Source organism: Elgaria multicarinata, chromosome 23 (assembly GCF_023053635.1).
Source record: "Elgaria multicarinata webbii isolate HBS135686 ecotype San Diego chromosome 23, rElgMul1.1.pri, whole genome shotgun sequence".
NCBI classification, from domain to species: Eukaryota; Metazoa; Chordata; class Lepidosauria; order Squamata; family Anguidae; genus Elgaria; species Elgaria multicarinata.
In genome coordinates this window covers 5215625-5237881 of record NC_086193.1, presented here as the reverse complement: position 1 = coordinate 5237881, position 22257 = coordinate 5215625, and the positions used below count along the sequence as shown (strand labels likewise).

The 22257-nt window shown below is 44.6% G+C and overlaps 1 protein-coding gene across 1 annotated transcript; it reads left to right on the top strand.

The window, feature by feature from the left end:
• Window positions 1-2513: 2513 nt before the first annotated feature.
• IZUMO4 (IZUMO family member 4) lies at window positions 2514-20857 on the top strand. Its single transcript, XM_063147093.1, has 11 exons — window positions 2514-2748; window positions 4492-4572; window positions 4905-4976; window positions 6860-6886; window positions 8226-8301; window positions 9659-9706; window positions 11510-11524; window positions 15286-15333; window positions 18332-18349; window positions 19228-19250; window positions 20713-20857. The coding sequence occupies exons 1-11, from the start codon at window positions 2514-2516 to the stop codon at window positions 20811-20813; spliced, it is 744 nt and encodes a 247-aa protein (XP_063003163.1). The 3' UTR covers window positions 20814-20857.
• Window positions 20858-22257: the final 1400 nt, after the last annotated feature.

Here is a 22257-nt window from a genome sequence, read left to right as displayed (position 1 = left end):
TCATGCGATATTTAAATTTTGGGGTAACTAACAGGGACTGGCCGGCGAGATCACATTACGCCGGTTCTTTTACAACGTCATTGGCTGCCAGTCCAGGTCCGGGCCTGATTCAAAGTGCTGGTATTAACACTTAAAGCCCTAAACGGTTTGGGGCCAGGCTATCTGAAGGAACGCCTCCTCCCATATGTACCTATCCGGACCTTAAGATCATCTACAGGGGCCCTTCTCCGTGAGCCCCTGCCAAAGGAAGAGAGGCAGGTGGCTACCAGGAGCAGGGCCTTCTCCGCTGTGGCACCCCGGTTGTGGAATGAGCTCCCCAGAGAGGTCCGCCTGGCGCCTACACTGCATTCCTTTCGTCGCTAGCTGAAGACCTTTTTATTCTCTCAGTATTTTAACACTTAATTTTAACTTGAATTTAAATTTTACTGTTCTAACTCTGTATTTTAATCTTATATCAATTTTGCTGCGTGGTTTTATCCTGGTTGTGCTTTTTATACTGTATTTTTGTATTTGTGCTTTTAACATGTTGGTTGTTTTATTATGGTTTTAATTTTTGTGAACTGCCCAGAGAGCTTCGGCTATTGGGCAGTATAAAAATGTAATAAATAAATAAATAAATAAATTCCATGAATCCATTCACAATGTCATGCTCTTCCAGAGGTTTCTGTAAGATTGTTTTTCTCCTTCCGATAAAGTACAGCAGAAAAGTTGTCCAAATGTGAATGATTAACCTGTTAAACTCGAGATAGTTCACCTTGCAATAATTTCATCATTATCTATCTAGGATGTGTTTCGAATAGTATCACCAAATCAGTATTTATAATATATAAACTGTTAAAACTAATCTGAAAAGTTGCTATTCTAAAAATGAAACCTTCATCTGGTTGTAAATATTAAGTTTATATCAGCAACGATGAGTCTTTGATAATTCTAAGTTGTGTAAAATATAGCGAGGAAGAGTGCACTTTCTTTGGGGGGGGAAGTCACATGATTAAATTGAGTCTTTCTGAGTCGTGATTTCAATCGTGGTTTAAATCATGATTTAAATCAAATTGATTTAAATCAAATCCACCCTGCCCAGTTTATTTATTTATTTACAACATTTGTATCCCGCCCTATATCACTAGGATCTTACAGATAAAAGCATACAGTATAAAATAATAAATATATACAACTAAAAACAAATTAAACCAGATGTGGCTCAGCACATCTGGAGGGAGAGTTTGGCCCTTTTTATTCATGGGAGTCCTTGGCTTTCGGCAGTTACCCTATTTCTTCGATTCTAAGACGCACTTCCCCCCCATATAAACATCTCTAAAAATGGGGTGCGTCTTAGAATCACGGGTGTGTCTTAGGGTTTTTTTTCCTGTCAGCGGTACTGAAATTAGTGTGTGCGTCTTACAATCGATGGCATCTTACAATCGAAGAAATACGTTATTTATAACAGACCCCCAGTCTCATCAGTTACCGGCATCACATCAAAAAACTATACAGAAAATCGTCAGAAACTGGGCCTACCAAAATACATCCAGAAAGCCGTCATAGGCTCAAAGGTCTGGAAATTCCTGAGTCTGTAAAAGACAGCATGACTTGGCAAAGCCCGTCATGTCCGTCGAGAAAAACCGCCATGAGCTAGAAATAATAATAATAATAATGCTCTATAATTTTGCTTTATTTTTCATGTCCAGGAATTAATCTGTAACTAATAAAATAATTTCATTTTGCCTGTTTGCCAATATTTTAATTCTCCCCTGCGCATCTAATATCTGTATAAATGGGCAGAAATTCTACTGCTGAAGCTTCCTGGCACTCTCCCCAACCTCCCCTTCAGATCTCTCGCACGGTTCACCTGTTGAATAGGGTGACCAACTGTCAGGGTTTCCCCGGATTTGTCCTGGTTTTTGTGCTTTCCATGGTGTCAGGGGGGATTTTCTATAATGTTCAATAATGTCCTGGAATGACACACACCTTCCCCTTTAAGGCTGCCATTAGCATGGCAGGAGGGAATGACATGCTTTCTTGAGGCACATCATTCCCCCACCCCGAGCTCCAATTGAGGTCTTAAAGGGGAAAGTGGGTCATTCGTGGACATTATAGAAAAGGCCCCAATTGGAGTGGATGGTGGTGGTGCAGAATGAAACCCTTTCCCCTCCTCCACTCCAATCGGGGTCTTTAAGGTGGTGGGGGAATAACGTACTTTCTGCAGGACTCAGAAAGCTGCTTCCCCACACACACACACACTAGGTGTCCTCTTTTTTGGTTTCCCAAATATGGTCACCCTACTGTTGAACATCTGCTATTTTAAAGCACAGGAGACTCTATCAGGAAGCAGGAAGCTGGCAACCCTAATGTAAGATCTCTTCATCCCCGGCTTAGGCTGGACTGTGGGTTGCTGGGTCAATCAAAATGAAGGAACATTCTAGAACAAATGGAAACGGAATGTTTGACCATGAAATGCCAGTATTGTGTGGTCCGGAGATGTCACGGTACGGAACGAGGAGTGCCAGCCAAGAATGGGTCGCCCAAGCCCGTGTCTGGCCTTGGTGGTGGTCCTCATCCTGGCGCCTGCCCCTGGCTGGCTGTGCCTGCAGTGCGAACCGAATTTTGCCGTTCACTTCGCTTCCTATGCCCCTGACTTGAGCCGCAAGTCCTGGGGGCTTGGAGACGTGCCAGCCGCCGGCCGGATGCTGCGAGGCTGGGCCCAAAACACACTGGAGGAATTACACATTGGGGTTCCCGCTGAGATCTGTGAGTTACCGAACCGGTGGGGGCATTGTCCCTCACATCCACCCCTTAAGGAGACCTCAAACCAGGCCCATACCATCTATGACCCTCCAACTCACCAACTAGAGTAACCTTCCCCAAGCTGGGGAATAAATTGTATTGATTTGGGACCACATTACTTGACGGAACGCCTTTCCCGACATGAACCTACCCGAACACTACGTTCAACATCTAAGGTCCTCCTCCGGGTGCCTCCTCCGAGGGAAGCTCGGAGGGCGGCAACAAGAGAGAGGGCCTTTTCTGTGGTGGCCCCTCAATTACGGAATTATCTCCACCACGAGGCTCGCTTGGCGCCGACATTGTCATCTTTTCGGCGCCAGGTCAAGACTTTTCTCTTCTCCCAGGCATTTTGCAATCGTTAATGAGCCTGGGTCTTCTTTTTTGGCTCATTGTTTCTGAAGTTGTCACAGTGGTTTTAACTGTATGCGCATTTTGCACGTTTTCGTGGGGGTTTTGCATATTTTTATCATATTTTTTGCATATTTTTTGCATGTTTTATCCTTATGTGAACCGCCCAGAGAGCGGTTCACATAAATGCAATAAATAAATGCAATAAATAAATAAATGCAATATTAATATACAATATTTATTGTATATAAATGCAATAAATAAATAAATAGATAAAATATTTATGTTTATAACTGCTTTCAACTCAAAGGCTCTAGAGGCCCACCTCGCAGGGGTGGAAGGGGCCCCTCCCTTGAAGTGACTGTCTCCAGATAGTTTGAGGCGGCCTTAAAACCTAGCAAGCCAAATGCAGAGAGCCAGGCCTGTAAGATGGCCATTGAGGGAGAGATTTATTTATTATTCTTTTATTTATTTACAATATTTTATACCGTGCTCCCCATTGGAAATTTCGGAGCGGTGTACAAGATCAAATGAAAACAAAACAAGAGAATAAAACACTCAAAACAGATTTTAAAAGAAGCAAATACAGTGACTCCTGGCTGGACGTTAAGGAAAGGTTTCCTGGAATAATGATGGTTTCAGGAGGCGCTGAAAGGAGTACAAAGTTGGCACCTGCTTGACCTCTAGAGGCAGGGAGTTCCTCAGGAGGGGGGCCACCACGCTGAAGGCTCTTCCCCTGGTGGACTCCAATCGGAGGATGGGTCTATGTGGGACCACCAGAAATTTGCTTGGTTTGCATTTCGATGCAAACTTAACCACTTTCAGGCCAATATGTAAACCGAATAAGTCCTTCTCCGAAATTCGCACTTTGCTAAAAATTTGCAATAATGTACTTCTCCAATTTTGAAAAAAGAAGAAGTGTATATTAGGGGGGAATGCACAGAACTATGCTTATATTTGTGGAAATAACATTAAAAACTGCATTATATTAAGAGAATTGCTTGCAAGAATGCATATAAGGGGAAATGGTGTACAGACACACAGAAATGAGTACAGATTTTCTTACTTTTTCTTTTTTTAAGGAGTCTCAAAGTGTAAATTAAGATTAGAAAAATGAGAAACCCAAATTGACAAATTTGTCCAGTTTAGGGACTGGGAGAGTAGCAGACAATAGGGTGACCCTAAGAAAAGGAGGACACTTTAGCTACTACACCACACTGGCTCTCAGGATAGGATTGAGTCCTAAGCCAAAGTTAATTTCTCGTACCCCCCCAGCAGATTTGCTGGATCTGGGATGCAACCATTCGATGTTGATCATGCTACCTCTCTCCCACCCCTCCTCCTTCTCCATCCGCACAGCTATGGTGAAACTTGAACTCATAGCCAGCACGGTGTATGGGAAACTTGACACGTTGTTCAAAGGCAACACATACAAGCCAGGTAAAATATCCTCGATTCCCAATTTCCTAGTCTGTTTCAGAAAAAGAAATATGGGTATTTTTTTTTACTGTCATAAGAGCTAGAAACTTACTTACCATTTTAAAAATGAGCACTGGGTTTCTTAGAAAACACACAGCCTCATTCTTTACATGTTTACTGAGAAGCCTCTTGATTACAATAGGGCTTCTCCTAAGTAAGTCTTCCTAGGAGCATGGTCGATACCAGATTGTAGGTATCGTCTTTTGCATTCGTGTAAAAACGTGGCATGGGCGTAATCCTGGTCTCACTATTCTCATACTTTTGCACTGCTGAATTGCTCTCTTCTCGTCAAGGTGTTCTTCCGGAAATCATGCGTTCCATTTTCGAGGAACAAGTCAAAATGCTACGAAATGCCATCATTGAAAGTGAGTTTCCCCTCCTTTGTTCCGAGTTACTATCTTCTGAGGACCTTCTCTTCCGCTGCTCTCAGACTGTGGAATGGCCTGCCGGAGGAGATTCGTCAACTTAACAGTCTTTTAGCATTTAAGAAAGATATAAAGTAGGCTGACCCTATAAAAAGGAAGACGGGGCTCCTGTATCTTTAACAGTTGTTTTGAAAAGGGAATTTCAGCAGGTGTCATTTGAAGAGGGTGAAATTCCCTCTTCATCACAACAGTTAAAGCTGCAGAAGCCCTGCCCTCTTTTATATCTGGACACTATACTATAGCTAGTATAGCTTTAACTGTTGTGATGAAGAGGGAATTTCACCCTCTTCAAATGACACCTGCTGAAATTCCCTTTTCTACATAGCTGTTAAAGACACAGGAGCCCTGTCCTCCTTTTCATAGGGTCACCCTACTATGACTGATCTCTTCTGGCAGGCCTATCCAGTGGAATTTTAGGATGCTTTTAGTATGCTTTTAGGATTTTTTTTAGGAAGTTTTAACAATGTATACTATGTTTTTAATTAGTATATAATGTATTTTATACTTACTGTTGTTCTCCGCCTCAATCAGGATGGAGAGGCGGGTAAGAATTATTATTATTATTATTATTATTATTATTATTATTTCCTTAATTTATGTACACACAGGTTGGCACAATGCCATTTCAGGAGAGGCGTTCTCAGCTGCATGTATGAAAGGAGGAGAATGCCTGTCCTCAAATAAGGAGCCAGTGTAGGGTGACCCTATGAAAAGGAGGATAGGGCTCCTGTATCTTTAACAGTTGTATTGAAAAGGGAATTTCAGCAGGTGTCATTTGTATATATGGAGAACCTGGTGAAATTCCCTCTTCATCACAACAGTTAAAGCTGCAGGAGCCCTGCCCTCTTTTAAATCTGGTCACTCTAGTATAGCTCCTGCACCTTTAACTGTGGTGATGAAGAGGGAATTTCACCAGGTTCTCGATATATACAAATGACACCTGCTGAAATTCCCTTTTCTATGCAACTGTTAAAGATACAGGAGCCCTTTTCAAAGGGTCACCCTAATTTATTTATATATTTGCAGAGTTCTAGCCCGTCTTTTTACAAAGTTTCAAGGGGGCTTTGCCTTTTATTTATTTTTTTAAAAAAATAAGGTCAGTTGGTTGGATCCAAAGTTAGTCATATTAACTAGGGTGACCCTATGAAAAGGAGGACAGGGCTCCTGTATCTTTAACAGTTGTATTGAAAAGGAAATTTCAGCAGGTGTCATTTGTATATATCGAGAACCTGGTGAAATTCCCTCTTCATCACAACAGTTAAAGCTGCAGGAGCTATACTAGAGTGACCAGATTTAAAAGAGGGCAGCTTTAACTGTTGTGATGAAGAGGGAATTTCACCAAGTTCCCCATATATAAAAATGACACCTGCTGAAATTCTCTTTTCAATACATACAGGAGCCCTGTCCTCCTTTTCATAGGGTCACCCTAAGCCAGTGGGAATACTTCTTCTAAGATGGCAGCTGGTTTGAATGCCCTATTCTCAAAATGCAGCAGAACTTGCTCAGGTCTTTGTAATTTAGGCATTTTTATTGGCTGCCTTGAGCGTTCGTCGCGCAAAGCAGCTATCCCAAAATATTCTAAATTTTAAAAAAGCATGAAAACATCTGTCACTTAGGCTGCAGTCCTATGCACACTTACTTGGGAGTAAGCCCTATTGAAAACAATGGGATTTACACCTGAGTGTTGATGCATAGATTGCACTGTAAGCGGAGGCTCCATTACACAGCTGCAGTCTTAATATTAACCGAATTTGAAGCTGTGATCAGGAACCCACCTTGGAATTTGACAAACCAGTTTCTCCCTTCCTCTCTCATCTCCTCAGGCAGAGTAAAGTGTGAACGTCATTGTGGTAAGTGAGGTGGGGAGGGGATTATTCTTTACGCTGATCTTTTATTGTTTATTTCCAAACTCCAGGCATCTATTCCTGCCTTGATGGAATTGATTAATACCTTCGGTGATCTTTCATAGAATCATAGAATAGCAGAGTTGGAAGGGGCCTACAAGGCCATTGAGTCCAACCCCCTGCTCAATGCAGGAATCCACCCTAAAGCATCCCTAAAGCATTTCCAGTGACTCAATGAATTGGTCAATGTCAGAATTGATGCCGATTGGAGATAGTATATCTCCTAATGTGTTGGCTAACGGCCAATTTCGGTGGTGCCCTGATTTTTTCACCTATCTGGGAATACTCATTCCAAGAGCTCTCTCTCACGTGATCAAAATAAACTTCAATAAACTGATTAGTGAGATTACACGAGATATAGACAGATGGGCACTGTTAAAATGGGGTAAAGTCAACACACTTAAGATGAACCTTATACCTCGAATTCGATGCATGGGATTCCATTACTTATACCTGGCCAATATTTTCAAGGACTTACTGTATTTCTTCGATTCTAAGATGCACTTTCCCCCCCCCCCCCCCATATAAACCTCTCTAAAAACAGGGTGCATCTTAGAATCGCGGGTGTGTTTATTATTTCTTAGACTCAAAGCTTTTTTTTTCTGTTGGTGGTACTGAAATTAGCGTGCGTCTTACAATCGATGGTGTCTTAGAACCGAAGAAATACGGTAATGCTTTGTTTCGTAAATTCTTCTGCCTTTCTTCTTCCTCACATCGAATGTCTTTGGAACCATCCCTGTGAGATGGTTGTCCAGCTGCCTCTTGAAGGCCTCTAGTGTGGGAGAGCCCACAACCTCCCTAGGTCACTGGTTCCAATTGTCGTACTGCTCTAACAGTCAGGAAGTGATGTCCAGCCGGAATCTGGTTTCCTGTAACTTGAGCCCCTTATTCTGTGTCCTGCACTCCAGGAGGATCAAGAAGAGATCCTTGGCGTCCTCTGTGTGGCAACCATTCAAGTATTTGAAGAGTGCTATCCTGTCACCCCTCAATCTTCCAGGCTAAACCTGCCCAGTTCTTTCAGTCTCTCCTCATAGGGCTTTGTTTCCAGACCCTGATCATCCTGGTTGCCCTCCTCTGAACATGCTCCAGCTTGTCTGCATCCTTCTTGAAGTGTGGTGTCCAGAACAGGACACAATACTCCAGATGAGGCCTAACCAGGGCCGAATAGAGAGGAACCAGGAAAGATAGCTCCTTCAGAGTGGATTCACTGCATGCACATAAGTTAAAGCTCCATGCCTTTTCTTCCGCTTCCTTCAACAAATTCTCCATCTTCTTGCTTTTGCAGGAATAAATCGTTATGAAGCCATCTCTTGTGTGACCTGCCTGCAGACCAAGCCAACTTGCTTTGGATATAATTGCGAGTAAGGACACATCTCCACGGGTCTTTTTTGGGGGTGGGGGGAAATGGGGAGTTTTAGAGTTGAGAATTGTTTAGTATTTTGAGAAGTGCATCTAGGCAGGCACTTGTTTGCCAACATACTGTAGCCAGGGAAACTGGAATCTAGGACCCCTATAAACGATATAAATTGAGAAAAACCTCTCTCACACATGTATTTTGTATAAAAGATTTTGAGATTTCAGCAGGCATGGCGCCATGCTCAGATCAAGGGCTTCCCTACACAAAGCTTTTATTGCGTGCTCATGATTGGTCATTTTCAGAAATTTGCCGGGCCTTTACACAACGCCATTTCCTATTTCAGGGGTGAAAAAGCTGTGGGTGGGCGGGGGAATCCAGACCTCCTGGGGTCCCAATCCACCTCTCCAGGGCTCCCCAGATCACCTCACCCCTTTCCAAGCCTTTCTCCCAAGAAAGTCAGAAGACCTAAAGACGGTTGTGCACGCACTGGTAACTTCGAGGCTCGACTTCTGCAATGCGCTCTACATGGGGCTACCTCTGTGCCTAGTCCAGAAACTTCAATTAGTCCAAAATATCGCAGCCAGGCTGGTCACTGGTACACCTAGGGGAGACCACATTACACCAGTTTTAAAATCTCTTCCCTGGCTGCCAATTAGTTTCCGAGCAAAGTATAAAGTGTTGGTTATCACCTTTAAAGCCCTACATGGCTTGGGTCCGGGCTACCTGCGGGATCGCCTTCTCCCGTACAATCCGCCCCGCACACTCAGGTCCTCTGGGAAAAAATTCCTTCAGCTAGCCAAAATTAGGCTGACAGGTATTACCCAGAGGACCTTCTCTTCTGCTGCTCCCAGACTGTGGAATGGCCTGCCGGAGGAGACTCGTCAACTTGATAGTCTTTTATCATTTAAAAAAGCAATAAAGACTGATCTGTTCCGGCAGGCCTATCCAGTGAAATTTTAGAATGTTTTTAGGACGTTTTAATCATGTATGCTATGTTTTTAATCAGTTTTTTAATGTGTTTTATATTCACTGTTGTTCCCCGCCTTGATCCAAATGGAGAGGCGGGTAAGAAATAGATTATTATTATTATTATTATTAGTAGTAGTAGTAGTAGTAGTAGTAGTAGTAGTAGTAGTATTTCCCTGTGTTTTGTCTGGTTTTTCCCACCCATTCCAAAAGATCAAAACACCTCTCGTGAGGCTCAGTTGCTGTCAGCAAAACTTGAAGCTAAACTAAGACGGCATTCTGGGCGTTTGGGGTCCAAGTCTTCGCCCACCCACCTCCAGCTTCTCTGAAATGGAATCCGGCCCTGAGGTCAAAAGAGCTTCTAACGGAGTTCTTGCGTTCCGTTTCTCCAACAGGTCCTCTGAAGACTGGGAAGACGCCTTGAAGGGGCTTTATGAGTACATGTGAGTCTCCGGGGCTCTGGGGCCTTCAATCCCGAGCCCTGGGCACTGCGAATAAATCCATAGCGTGGATGTCGTCTGCGATAGATTATTCACAGAGCCCAGGTCCAAACAAGGGCTAACAAGTCAGCCGGGATTGGGGAGGAGACACCATACTTTTTTTAAAAAATGGTATTGCATTGCTGGAAAAAGTGCCAGAAAGGGGCAACTAAAATGATGAAGGGGTTGGAGCATTTCCCGCATGAGGGAAGGTTAGGACTGTTAAGTTTGGAAAAAAGGAGGCTAAGGGGAGACATGATAGAGGTGTACAAAATTATGCATGGAGAATGCAGATAGGAAGACATCTCTCATATAATATTTGAACCATAGAATCATAGAATAATAGAGTTGGAAGGGGCCTATAAGGCCATTGAGTCCAACCCCCTGCTCAGTGCAGGAATCCTCCTTAAAGCATCCCTGACAGATGGCTGTCCAGCTGCCTCTAGTGTGGGAGAGCCAACAACATCCCCAGGTAACTGGTTCCATTGTCGTACTGCTCTAACAGTCAGGAAGTTTTTCCTGATGTCCAGCCGGAATCTGGCTTCCTGTCACTTGAGCCCGTGATTCCGTGTCCTGCACTCTTGGAGGATCGAGAAGAGATCCTGGCCCTCCTCTGTGCGACAACCTTTTTAAGTATTTGAAGAGTGCTAGCATGTCTCCCCTCAATCTTCTCTTCTCCCAGGGTCATCCCATAAAGCTGACTGGAGGGAGATTCAGGGCAGATAAAAGGAAGGACTTCCTCATACAGCCCATAGTGAAACTATGGAAGTCACAATCAACTGTTGGTAGCGATGGCCACCAATTTGGATGGCTTTCAAAGGGGGGTTGAATCAATTCCTGGAGGAGGAGAAGGCAATCCATGGCTACTAGCCCTGATGGTTGTGTGCCATCTCCAATATTCGAGGCAGTAAGCCTGTGTGCACCAGTTGCTGGGGAACATGGGCGGGAGGGTGCTGTTGCACCATGTCCTGCTTGTTCATCCCTGGCCGATGGCTGGTCGGCCACTGTGTGAACAGAGTGCTGGACTAGATGGATCCTCGGTCTGATCCAGCAGGGCACTTATGTCCTTATTTGTCTCTGGGGAGGTGGAATGAATTCTGTGAAATTGCCCACTGGGGAATTGATCTCCCAGCTGTAAATGGACATTCCACAGTTTGCAGGTCTCCTAGATATTCTGTTAACCAGAACCAGGGAGGAAGTGAGGGGAGATAGAGTTTTTTTGAGTGGGGGACAGAAATGGGAACTTGACTCCATAAGTTTCCATACACACACACACCTTCTATATGCCTCCAAGATGCTGTCGTTTCCACAGGTCAAGAAGGTATGTCAACCTAGGTGTGGCACAAATCTGTGTGTGCACATACCCAGCAGGATCTGAGCTGCGCACATGCGCAGCGGTGAGGCCAAAAATATTCTGGCCTTTTCCCGCTTATGCAGCCAGGTCTGTGCCTTGCTGGGCTCTAAGAACAGTTCTCCATGCAAGGTCAGATCGTGCCCCAATGTGGGGCCCTGCAGATGGTTTGCATTTCAACTCCCATCAGCCCCAGCCAGCATGGTCATGGGAGTCGCAGGCCAAAACCCTGGGGAAGGCTGTGCTAGGCAGAAGTCTGCCCCAAAAGTCCAGTTTTGCAGAAGGATTTTCATCCTGAGCAAAACTTGGCAATTCTGTTGCTCTTCATTTGGGATCTGCTGTTTGCGGATCCCAAATAACAGGATTCCTGATTGATATGCCCCTATTTTCTCTGTGTGTTTTTCTCTCTCTTTCAGAAACAACTTGAGCTCGTAAGTTGGATATTCTGTCTATTTATGCGTCAAGGGTTAGGATTAGGGTTCTGCCTATTTATTCTATTTAGGGTTTATTTATTTATTAAATAAATAAAAAATAAATAAGGGTTAGGGTTAATAATTAATAATTTAATAATTATTAAATTAATTAATTCATTAAATTAAAGTAATTGAATAAAATAAATAATGTAAATTAATTAAATAAATTAAAATAAACAAAATTAAATAGATAAATTATTAAATAAATAAATAAATAATAATAAATAAATAAAGGTTAGGGTTGATAATTAATTAATAATGTAATAATTATTAAATTAATTTATTCATTAAATTAATTTATTAAAAAATAATATAAATTAATTAAATAAATTAAAATAAATAAAATAAAATAGATGAATTATTAAATAAATAAATAATAAACAAGGGTTAGGGTTAATAATTAATTAATAATTTAATGATTATTAAATTAATTAATTAAATTAATTGATTAAAATAAATAAATATAAATTAATTGAATAAATTAAAATAAAATAAATTAAAATAAATAAAATAGATACATTATTAAATAAATAAATAATAAATAAGGGTTAGGGTTCTGTCTATTTATGAGTCTATTTATTCTATTTAGGGTTTATTTATTAAATAAACTGTTTATTCTATTTAGTCTATTAATGAGTCTATTTATCCTGTCGATGAGTCAAGGCTTCCACTGAGTTGAGATTCGGAGCACAGTAACCGATACGTACTCTGCAACGTCCCACAAAGCACACATCGCCCCAGTGATGAGTCTCCTCGTGGGAAAGTCAGCGCAGGGTGGGGGGAGGCGACAACAAAGCCCCCCCCAGTGGAAACAGATGTTTGGCTGTTTTCCAAGGGGCAAGCTGGGGTGCTTTGGTTTGGCTCCAAGGAGGCACCCTGAACAGGCCACGCCATTTTGGGTCTAGGATCACTTGTTTCCCTTGGTGGCGTGGTGATGTGCTTGCTTCAGGCGGGGAAAAACCCCAGTGGCGTTTGGTACAGGGTTTTCTTCGGTGGAGAAAATCCTGGAGGGCTTAGAGCAGGAGGGGGCATTCTGAAGAGTGGGATTTGTTGTTTATTCGTTCAGTCGTTTCCGACTCTTCGTGACTTCATGGACCAGCCCACGCCAGAGCTTTCTGTCGGCCGTTGCCACCCCTAGCTCCCCCAAGGTCAAGTCCGTCACCTCCAGAATATCATCCATCCCTCTTGCCCTTGGTCGGCCCCTCTTCCTTTTGCCTTCCACTTTCCCTAGCATTAGCCTCTTCTCCAGGGTATCCTGTCTTCTCATTATGTGGCCAAAGTACTTCAGTTGAAGAGCGGGATATTCTGGGAGATTTACTGGGTGATTGAGGATGCTTTCTGATTACTGTTTAAAACAGTGGTTCCCAATTAGCTAAGTGCTGCGGACCCCTTGTTTTTCAAATGCCGAACCATGGACCCCCTCCTTTTGAACATTTTGTTATCTCTATGGTAGTTACCTGTGCGAAGCAATTTTTTTTGGAGAAAATAAGGGGTAGCCCCTCGTAAGCAAAGGATTTTAGGGATACTAAAAAACAGACCATAAAATTTGTGATATTACCACGCAAAAATGACAATGGTTTAGTTAGGAATAGAAAGCCGAATTTCATTTTACTAACGTCTCGTTTACAAATGAACAAATTGTGACTGGTTGAGCAGCTACTAAACCTTAATGTGATGGGAGAAATCGTGCCTCTTTTTGTCCCGAACAATCCCTTCCACATCCGGTTCAATATTTCCTACTTTTAATCTCAAATCTGGATCAACATTGAGCCAATTTCTAGGCTTGTTCTTCATATAACAAAAGGTCGGAAATGTTTGTGCACCAAGATATGTGGAACAAAAGGGAACTTGATGTTTCAAAGCTTTTTCACCTAACTTCTTATAATTGGGAAAAAACTTAACCCAGAATTGGTCCGGTCTATATTCTTTGAAAAATGATTTCAGTGAACCATCACAAGTCACGTCAGCAAGTGCATCTCGCTCTTCCGCAGAGAGAGTTGTTAGTTATCCATCACCACATTCAAAAGGATTCCTTCTCCAGGAGTTTTCAGGATTAGGTGCAGGGAAGGAATCTCTGAAGCTAGTCGCTAAATCACACAGGTGCTTTCGCACATAACGTCACCGTCGAAGCAAACAGAGCGCGGGAGACGGCGTATTTTGTTTATTAAAATGTGGACCTTGCAGAGCTAATAGGTGAATGTTGCCACGGACCCCCTGGGTGGGTTACACTGGTTTAAAAGAAGAAGCAACCACAAGGTAAGTGTGTTTGTGAATGAAGTTGCTGAAATGACATGGGATTCCTCTGAGCTACAGTGTGCCACAGTTCTAAACATGGGAAGTGGGTAACAACACCCAAAACTAATTTAGGGCTAGGAACGCCCCCCCCCACCCCCGCCCCTGACCAAAATGCTCAGGGTGACCTTGAGATGGAATACGAAATCACGGAGGCCTCCAAACGAGGAAGTGTTGTAATAATGGGTGACTTCAATTATCCTCACATTGACTGGATAAATGCATATTCCAGTCATTTTATTATTACTATTTTATTATTGCCTTTTGTCCTCCAAGGAACCCAAGGCGGCATACATAATCCTCCTCCTTTCCATTCTATCCTCACAACAACCCTGTGAAGTAGGTTGGGCTGAGAGTCCATGACTGGCCCAAAGTCACCCAGTGGGTTTCCATGGCCGAGTGGGGACTTGCACCCGGATCTCCCGATTTCTTGATCTCCTAAATGACTGTGCTCTGGAACAGTTGGACCCTGGACTTAATCCTAAGTGGTGCTGCCCAGGACCTAATACAAGATGTAAATATTGTTGAACCAATTGGTATCAGACTCAATATATACGTAAGCGGGGAAACGCTCAGGAAGTCAAAAACAGACACATTTGACTTCAAAAGAGGAAAGTTCTCTAAAATGAGGGCACTGGTGAAAAGAGAGTTGAAAGGGGGGAAATCAAGAGGGTTAAATCCTTGCAAAATGCATGGAGCTTACTCAAAAGCACGATAATAGAAACTCAACTAAAATGTGGGTTAGGGTGACCCTATGAAAAGGAGCACAGGGCTCCTGTATCTTTAACAGTTGTATTGAAAAGGGACTTTCAGCAGGTGCTGTTTGCATGCATGCAGCACCTGGTGAAATCCTCGATGACCCACTTGACCAGATACAAAAGAGAACAGGGCTCCTGCAGCTTTAACTGTTTCCAGCTTCATCAAACAGTTGGAAACCCACGTACAGACAACATAAAAACATTTCAACTGGTCTATGCTATTTATTAGTCATAAAGGCTCTTTAGCCATAAGGCACACCAAACCTGGGAACCTCCTCACCCAGACAGGATGAATCACAGAATCATAGAGTTGGAAGGGGCCTGTAAGGCCATCCAGTCCAACCCCCTGCTCAATGCAGGAACCCACCTTAAAGCATCCCTGACAGATGGCTGTCCAGCTGCCTCTAGTGTGGGAGAGCCCTAAACCTCCCTAGGTCATCGGTTATTGTCATAATGCTCTAACAATCAGGACGTTTTTCCTGAAGTTTGTCATACTGCTCTAACAGTCAGGACATTTTTCCTGGTGTCCAAAGGAGAACCAAAGGAGAATGGGGCAGGGGGAAGTGGGGGGGTGTAAAATAAGGTTAATACTTTTTGGAATCGATCGAACTGGGGTGGAGTGGGGTAACTTTCATGTCATCTTTTAAAATTTGGCTCTTGCATCCACAGGGATCCAAGTGAATGGGCCTTGGCACTGAAGCAACTTCCTGGATTTAGGTAAGTGCCCATTTCCTTGAGAACAGTGAGACGGTTGCCCAAGATTAAAGCAGCCTTGGTTGATGGAGAGAGGGAAAATGAGAGCTATACTGGAACCAAGAGGTGTGTGCCTTAGAGCTGGGTTGGGCAGTTGAGACCTGTCAGGGTTCCGCTGTGCCAAAAGCCAGGTCATTCTGATATGGCACAAGCGCCCCAAAAATGGTGCAAGGGGGATTCTCTTCTTGCACACTCTACCTCATCGAGATAAAAGGGTCTGCACCGGGGCCTGTAAAGCCTGTGGTGTCCCCTCACTCCACACTCCACTGTTTTTCTGGTTGCAAACGTTTTCCTATACAAGTCCAAGGAACAGATGTGTCCAGTGCTGTCGTGGTAAATTCGGAAGCTCATTATAACAATCCCCATAGCCCTAGGAAGAGAGGCCGTGCCTAGCAGAAATAGCCAATTTATTAGAATTGTGAGCTGGCAAAGAACATTATTATTATTATTATTATTATTATTATTATTATTATTATTATTTTATATAGCACCATCAATGTACATGGTGCTGTGATTAGGATGCTGGGCTTGAGCTGGAAAGACCCGCGTTTGCATGAGGAAGTCATCAAGAGGGATACAGCAAGTCCCCAAACAACATAAGACTACCGGCTTGGGGAGTTTCTTTTCTCAGCAACAAATTTATCTAGGGCGACCCTATGAAAAGGAGGGCAGGGCTCCTGTGTCTTTAACAGTTACACAGAAAAGGGCATTTCAGCAGGCGTCGTTTGTATGCCTGCAGCACCTGGTGAAATTACTTCTTCATCACAATAGTTAAAGCTGCAGGAGCCCTGCCCTCTTGGCCAGATACAAAAGAAGTCAGGGCTCCTGTAGCTTTAACTGTTGCGATGAAGAGGGGATTTCACCAGGTGCTGCATGCCTACAAATAATGCTGAAATGCTCTTTTCTATCCAACTGTTAAAGATATAGGAGCCCGGTCCTCCTTTCCATATGGTCATCCTAGCTTACCACAAAATCAACGAACCCATTCTAGCTGTTTTCAGCTCCGTCAGTATCGGGCCAGGATCTACACAACTGCTTTAAAATGGTTTATAACAGTAGCGACAACTGTTGGAGCCCAGGACACACGCCACAGACAGTTTTCAAAGTGTCCTATCCTGCTTCGTGCAGGATCTGGCCCTTTTGTAAAGCGAATGTATCTTAGGGCTTCTTGACACGAGCGAAATAAGAGGACGCTCGTAACTGGTCCCTCACTAGATGACCTCTGAGATCCCTTTCAACTTCACAGTTCTGTGACTCAGGGTGCAACTTTATCGGGATGGCCGTAAGCCTCTAATCTCGGAGGTTTAAGGCCACCCAATGCAGAATAGAAAAGGTGGCCAGCGTGGTCCTCTCCACACCGGTTGCGAAGGGGAGGGGAGCTCGGATTCCTGACTCCGAGGTCGGATCCAGGAATCTGACCTACGTTGGTGTGCGGACAACAGGGTCAAAGGGTTCAGCTGAACACCCCAATCTACCGCCATGTTGGGCCGGTGCTAGCTGTAGGAAAAGTGTGACAAATTCAGCTGCTCACCCCCCACGTCCGGAAGGCTTTTTTCACTGGTGCAGCCGCTCCCCCCCCCCCCCCCAGCTCGGTCTTTCACTCAGCTGCGCTGCCTGACCTCTCGCGACTTTTGCTGGACAAGGTGGGAGCAGCAGCCACGCTGGGGCCAGGAAGCAGCACGTGGTGGAGCCCAGGAGGGGACTGTTTCTGGAAGGAGTAAGGTTGCCCAGAGCTGCGGATTGGGGCCCTCCCCCCTTCGGAGCTGCTGCCCTCCTCTCGTCATCAGCCCTGCAGGTACTGTAACGTTTGGGAGAAAGAGGGGGAGAGAGAGAAGCTGTCTGTTTACGTGCCTTCTCTCCTCGTCGCTGCCCCACTGCCCACCCCAGTCTGGACTCCAGCAAGAGAAAAGAAAGGGGGAAGGGGGGAGAACTGCAATGCCCCCCCCCAAGGACCCCCTGGCTAAGGAGGGTTCATTCAGCAGCACCTTTTTCAGAAGGCTTGCTAAAACAATTCCTATCTGCCCTTGCTTGTTTTAGGGTGTCCAACCCCCCTTTTTTCAAGCCGTTCTTTTGGTAAACATAGAATCATAGAATAGCAGAGTTGGAAGGGGCCTACAAGGCCATCGAGTCCAACCCCCTGCTCAATGCAGGAATCCACCCTAAAGCATCCCCGAAAGATGCTTGTCCAGCTGCCTCTTGAAGGCCTCCAGTGTGGGAGAGCCCACAACCTCCCTAGGTAACACACACACATGGTATGTGTGTATCTTGTATCACTTTAAAACAGAGCTGCAGCACAATCCTATGTACGTCTACTCAGAAGTAAGCCCCACTGAGAGCAATCAAACTTGGTAAATGTGCATATAGGCTGCAGCCTGAAAACGAAGAGAGGATGAAAAAAAGACGGGAGGAAAAGAAGTGTAGAAACAGAATAGCAAGGTAACTGGGGGATATTTAACCATATTTAAAGACAATAAGTACAGTAAAATTAGTGCTCCTCTGCTTCAGTCCCAATCAAATAATTACAACAGTGCGGTACAGATTACTTGTTAATTAAAAAAATACAGTTTACTTCAGTTTTCGTTTATTTCGTTTGTTTGATGCATGAAAAAAAAAGTCCTTTATTACTGTATATTCAATCAATGTTTACCTTAAAAAAAAAAAAATATCCCTGGCCGAACCATTTAATGAAATGTGCTGCGCACGCCTATGCCAACCTATCTTATCCTCACCCACCCCGGACTCCGTCTAGGGACCCGTAGGATTTCTCTGTCCATCTCGCATGGCGTTATTGAAGCTAAGACCAGGCAAACGTCATCAGGGCTTGATGGAAGACTCGTAACCGGCTAAGTCCTTTTGGATGCAAAAGGACCTCAAAAGGCCTGAACAGAAATAGCAAGTTTTAAGAGTCAAACACTTGGAAGCTAAACACTCTAACTTCTCTTTTTTTCCCTTTATCTTCCAGCCACTGCACATCCACAAGGTAAGCAGTGATGACTAGAACGGAAAAGGGAATGTTCTAGAATACGATCGGGGACTTTTTCTTGAGGAGCATTTGCCTTCCAGACCAACCAAGGAAGTAGTCCTTTATCAAGCTTAACGCTGGCACCACTTCGAAGAACATTGACAGCTTTGCGTTTTCGGCGTTGTATTGTAAAAATCACCATTGAGCACCGTTGTGTTTATTGGGTTTTTTTTGAGGGGTGGCAAAAAGCAGAACATAAATCAAGTAAATAGACAGATATCCAGAGCAGGGGTCCCAATGGGAGCCGTTGTGCCCACAAAGTCACCCTCAAAAGCTCTTTACCCTTAAAACAAGCACCCTTAAAAACAAAGTTTTTAATTAAGACGTTAGAGAGAATTTTTCTTTCTCTCCCTTTCTAGCCTCTAGCTTGAATATTCTCCCCTCTTTAGCTCACTTTTAACTAGGCGGGCCTCTGCGGCAGCCATTATGTGACTTAGCCATACTCCATAGGAGCCATTTTGTGGTGGTGCCCACGGCGGTTTCTCAAATTCCCAGACACGCCCACCGGGGGGACCCCTGATTTAGAGGTATCTGATTGGGTGCTGTTCAGAAAATGATACTAGGATAAGTGGGCATTTTGTTTCATCTAGCAAATTCAATTCTTAGGTGCCTAGTTCAGCTTTCTCAGGCCAGGTGCACTCTCCAGATGTGTTGGACTACAACTCCCATCACACCCAGCCAATGTCATGCTGTCTAATACCTCTGGAAGGCACCAGGTTGGAGAAGACTGAATTAATTAATTGTGACGGCTACAGATCTTAGGAGGACGCCTCTGAAAATGTTCTTTTGACAAAGTGGTTGAAATTAACCCTGTTTCTCCCTCATTCTCTCTACAGCCCAGACAGTCTGAACTTTACAAGTAAGTTTTCAAACCTAGTCTAGAATTAAAAGCCACAAGGTCTTTTGACTGACCAACCCTGCAGGGAACCTAGTCGAAGGAGTCCAGATATTTCTACCACTTCTCATGGGCTTTCCCCATGAGATGGAAATACATTTTCTCTCTAGAACTGGAGCAAATTCAATTCTGGTAGTATTTGCCGAGCCAAGTTTCTCCTGATGTCCAGCCGGAATTGGGCTTCCTGTAACTTGAGCCCGTTATTCCATGTCCTGCACTCTGGGAGGATCGAGAAGAGATCCTGGCCCTCCTCTGTGTGACAACCTTTCAAGTATTTGAAGAGTGCTATCCTGTCTCCCCTCCATCTTCTCTTCTCCAGGCTAAACATGCCCAGTTCTTTCAGTCTCTCTTCATAGGGCTTTGTTTCCAGACCCCTGATCATCCTGGTTGCCCTCCTCTGAACACGCTCCAGCTTGTCTGCGTCCTTCTTGAAGTGTGGTGCCCAGAACTGGACGCAATACTCAAGATAGGGCCGAATAGAGAGGAACCAGTACATCATGCGATTTGGAAGCTATACTTCTATTAATGCAGCCCAAAATAGCATTTGCCTTTCTTGCAGCCACATCACACTGTTGGGTCATATTCAGATCCTGGAAGGGTATCCCTCTTGCAAAGGCTGTTGATGTTGATACAGCATGGGTCTAGTGTTCTCTGTTAGGACCGGGTAGGTCCTTCGCTGACATCTCATAGGCAAGGCAGATGGTCTGGACAATCTAAGCGGAAAACCTTTTTTGGGGGGGGGGAACAGGTATGACCTTTCGGTGTCTGCTGTGGCAGATGGAAGAGTCTGGTAGAGTCTGAATGACTCTGTCCATTGCTTATAGAACACCAGGGCCTGGCATACATCTAAAGAGTGTATGGTGGTCTCCAGTGGTGTCATCGGAGCTGGAAAGGAACCGGGTAGCACTATATCCTTTGTAAACCGCCCAGAGAGCTTCAGCTATGGGGCGGTATATAAATGTAACAAATAAATAAATATCCTGGTTTACATGGAACGGTGAAATGACTTTCGAAAGAAAGGCTATGTCCGGACGTAGGACCACCTATCAAAGTTTTCCCGATCAAGGCTCTGCGCAGGTGCAAACGTCCATAGGTGTGATGCACAGAGACCATGATGGAGAATCTTAAGTTTCCCTTAAATAGCCACTGCTTTAGAGTGGGTCCCCAACCCCCCCCCCAGTCGTTTTTATAGGTCATAACTTAGGGTTGCACACCTTCCCCAAACTGGCACCCACCGGATGCACAGGGCTACAACTCCCGCTGGTTGTGGATGATGGGAATTGTGTTGCAACGCACCTGGAGGATGCCACGTTGTGGAAGGCTGGTATGTTGCTTATTCAGGGGGAGGAAAGTGAGGGGGAAATGTGAGTGGGGAAACTTGGGACTCCGTTACTAACAGCTTTGTGTATCCACTCTGCGTTGCAAGGTATAGAGAGCACTCTATCGAAAAACTGGCTCAGCGTGATGGCCCTGAAGGAACTCGAGTCGGACATACCCATTATCCAGCTGCTTGCCCCGATTTGTTGAATTATTTCTGTCACAAAGCGCTGTGTTTGACCCATGAAATAAAATTATGGAAGTGACTAAAGCCATTTGTCATCTAGCCAATTATTCACCTGTTGGTTCCTTCCAGTGTTCAGTGGTGAGCGGAAAATGGTGTGTGTGGGGGTTATATGGAAACCTGGTGCGCCCCTTTTTGTCTCCAACACTGCAAAGTTGGGAGCTACACTGCACGATATGTCACACTGCCGAACACCGCCCTATTGTCACCCTGGTATTGTAGAAGTACGCCTTGAGTCGTCTTGCGAGGCCATGTTTCCCCCCTTCACATTTTTCTCAGCCCGATCCACATCACCGCTTCATGGAGTGGGAAAAATAAGTTGGTTAGATCCTCAAAAGGCCCTCCCACCAAGTTAAGGAACGGGCAACTGGGATCTCGTCGGTCGCGTCAATGGATGAAGGAGGGAAGCTGGGCAGATTTGTCTTCAATGCACTCATCTATGTGTCAGGTATAGGTCTTGTACCTAAGTGGTTAGATTTATTAAGAAACGCTTTGAGAATGTCAGATGTTCCTTGCAAGCTTATCTCTGTAAGCAGTTCCCATGGGAGTTGCGGGTTCACTCCTTCGCTTCGGCCTTGAAGCGGCTGGTTCTCTGGGAACTTCAGAACATTTTGGAAAAGGTGGGGGACGCGCTTCGAAGTGGGTTGTAACATCCCGCCCTCTTGGCCCGTGGGCATGGTTTACAGGTCAGAGGACCTGTCTGTCAAGTGACTTGGAATAGGCCTTAAAGGCTGGTGCAAATCTGAAAAAGCTTGGCTAGGTTTTATCTCTCGACCTCCCTCCTGCTTTGGAGTCCATCTCCGCTTGGGGCTTTGAAAGCACTCTGCACATGGACGCTGTGCTGTTTGGACTTTGGATATCTAAGAACCGTGCCATGAAAAGTAGCGAGGCGTTTCATAGACTTGGACTTGCATATGCTGTGGATTCTGTGTTCGTGCCCAGACTCCGGTGGCAAGGAGTTCCCATTCCTTAGCAGAAGGATGGGATTCCTGGGCCTGAGGCTTAACCTTTCCTGAAGTCATGGTAATGGGGTCAGCTCAGTGGTGGTAGGCTGAGATTGACAAGTGCGTGACGGATCGCTCTGCCCGGCTCTGTTGGCTCAGAGCAACCTTTCCTGGGACTTCGTTTTAGGAGATTGGCCATGACCCTTTGAGGAGCCAGCGTATGCAGCGTCTGGAGAAGCTGAAAGCTGTTATTGGCGTACCCGATTCACAAACACCCCTCTCCGAGTGTTTGCCTTAAGGATCGTTTCAGAAAAAAGAGCCTACAGCTTCCTAACCACCGTTCAGCTTTAAGTGTGTTTTCATAGAATAGCAGAGTTGGAAGGGGCCTCCAAGGCCATCGAGTCCAACCCCCTGCTCAATGCAGGAATCCGCCCTAAAGCATCCCTGACAGATGGATGTCCAGCTG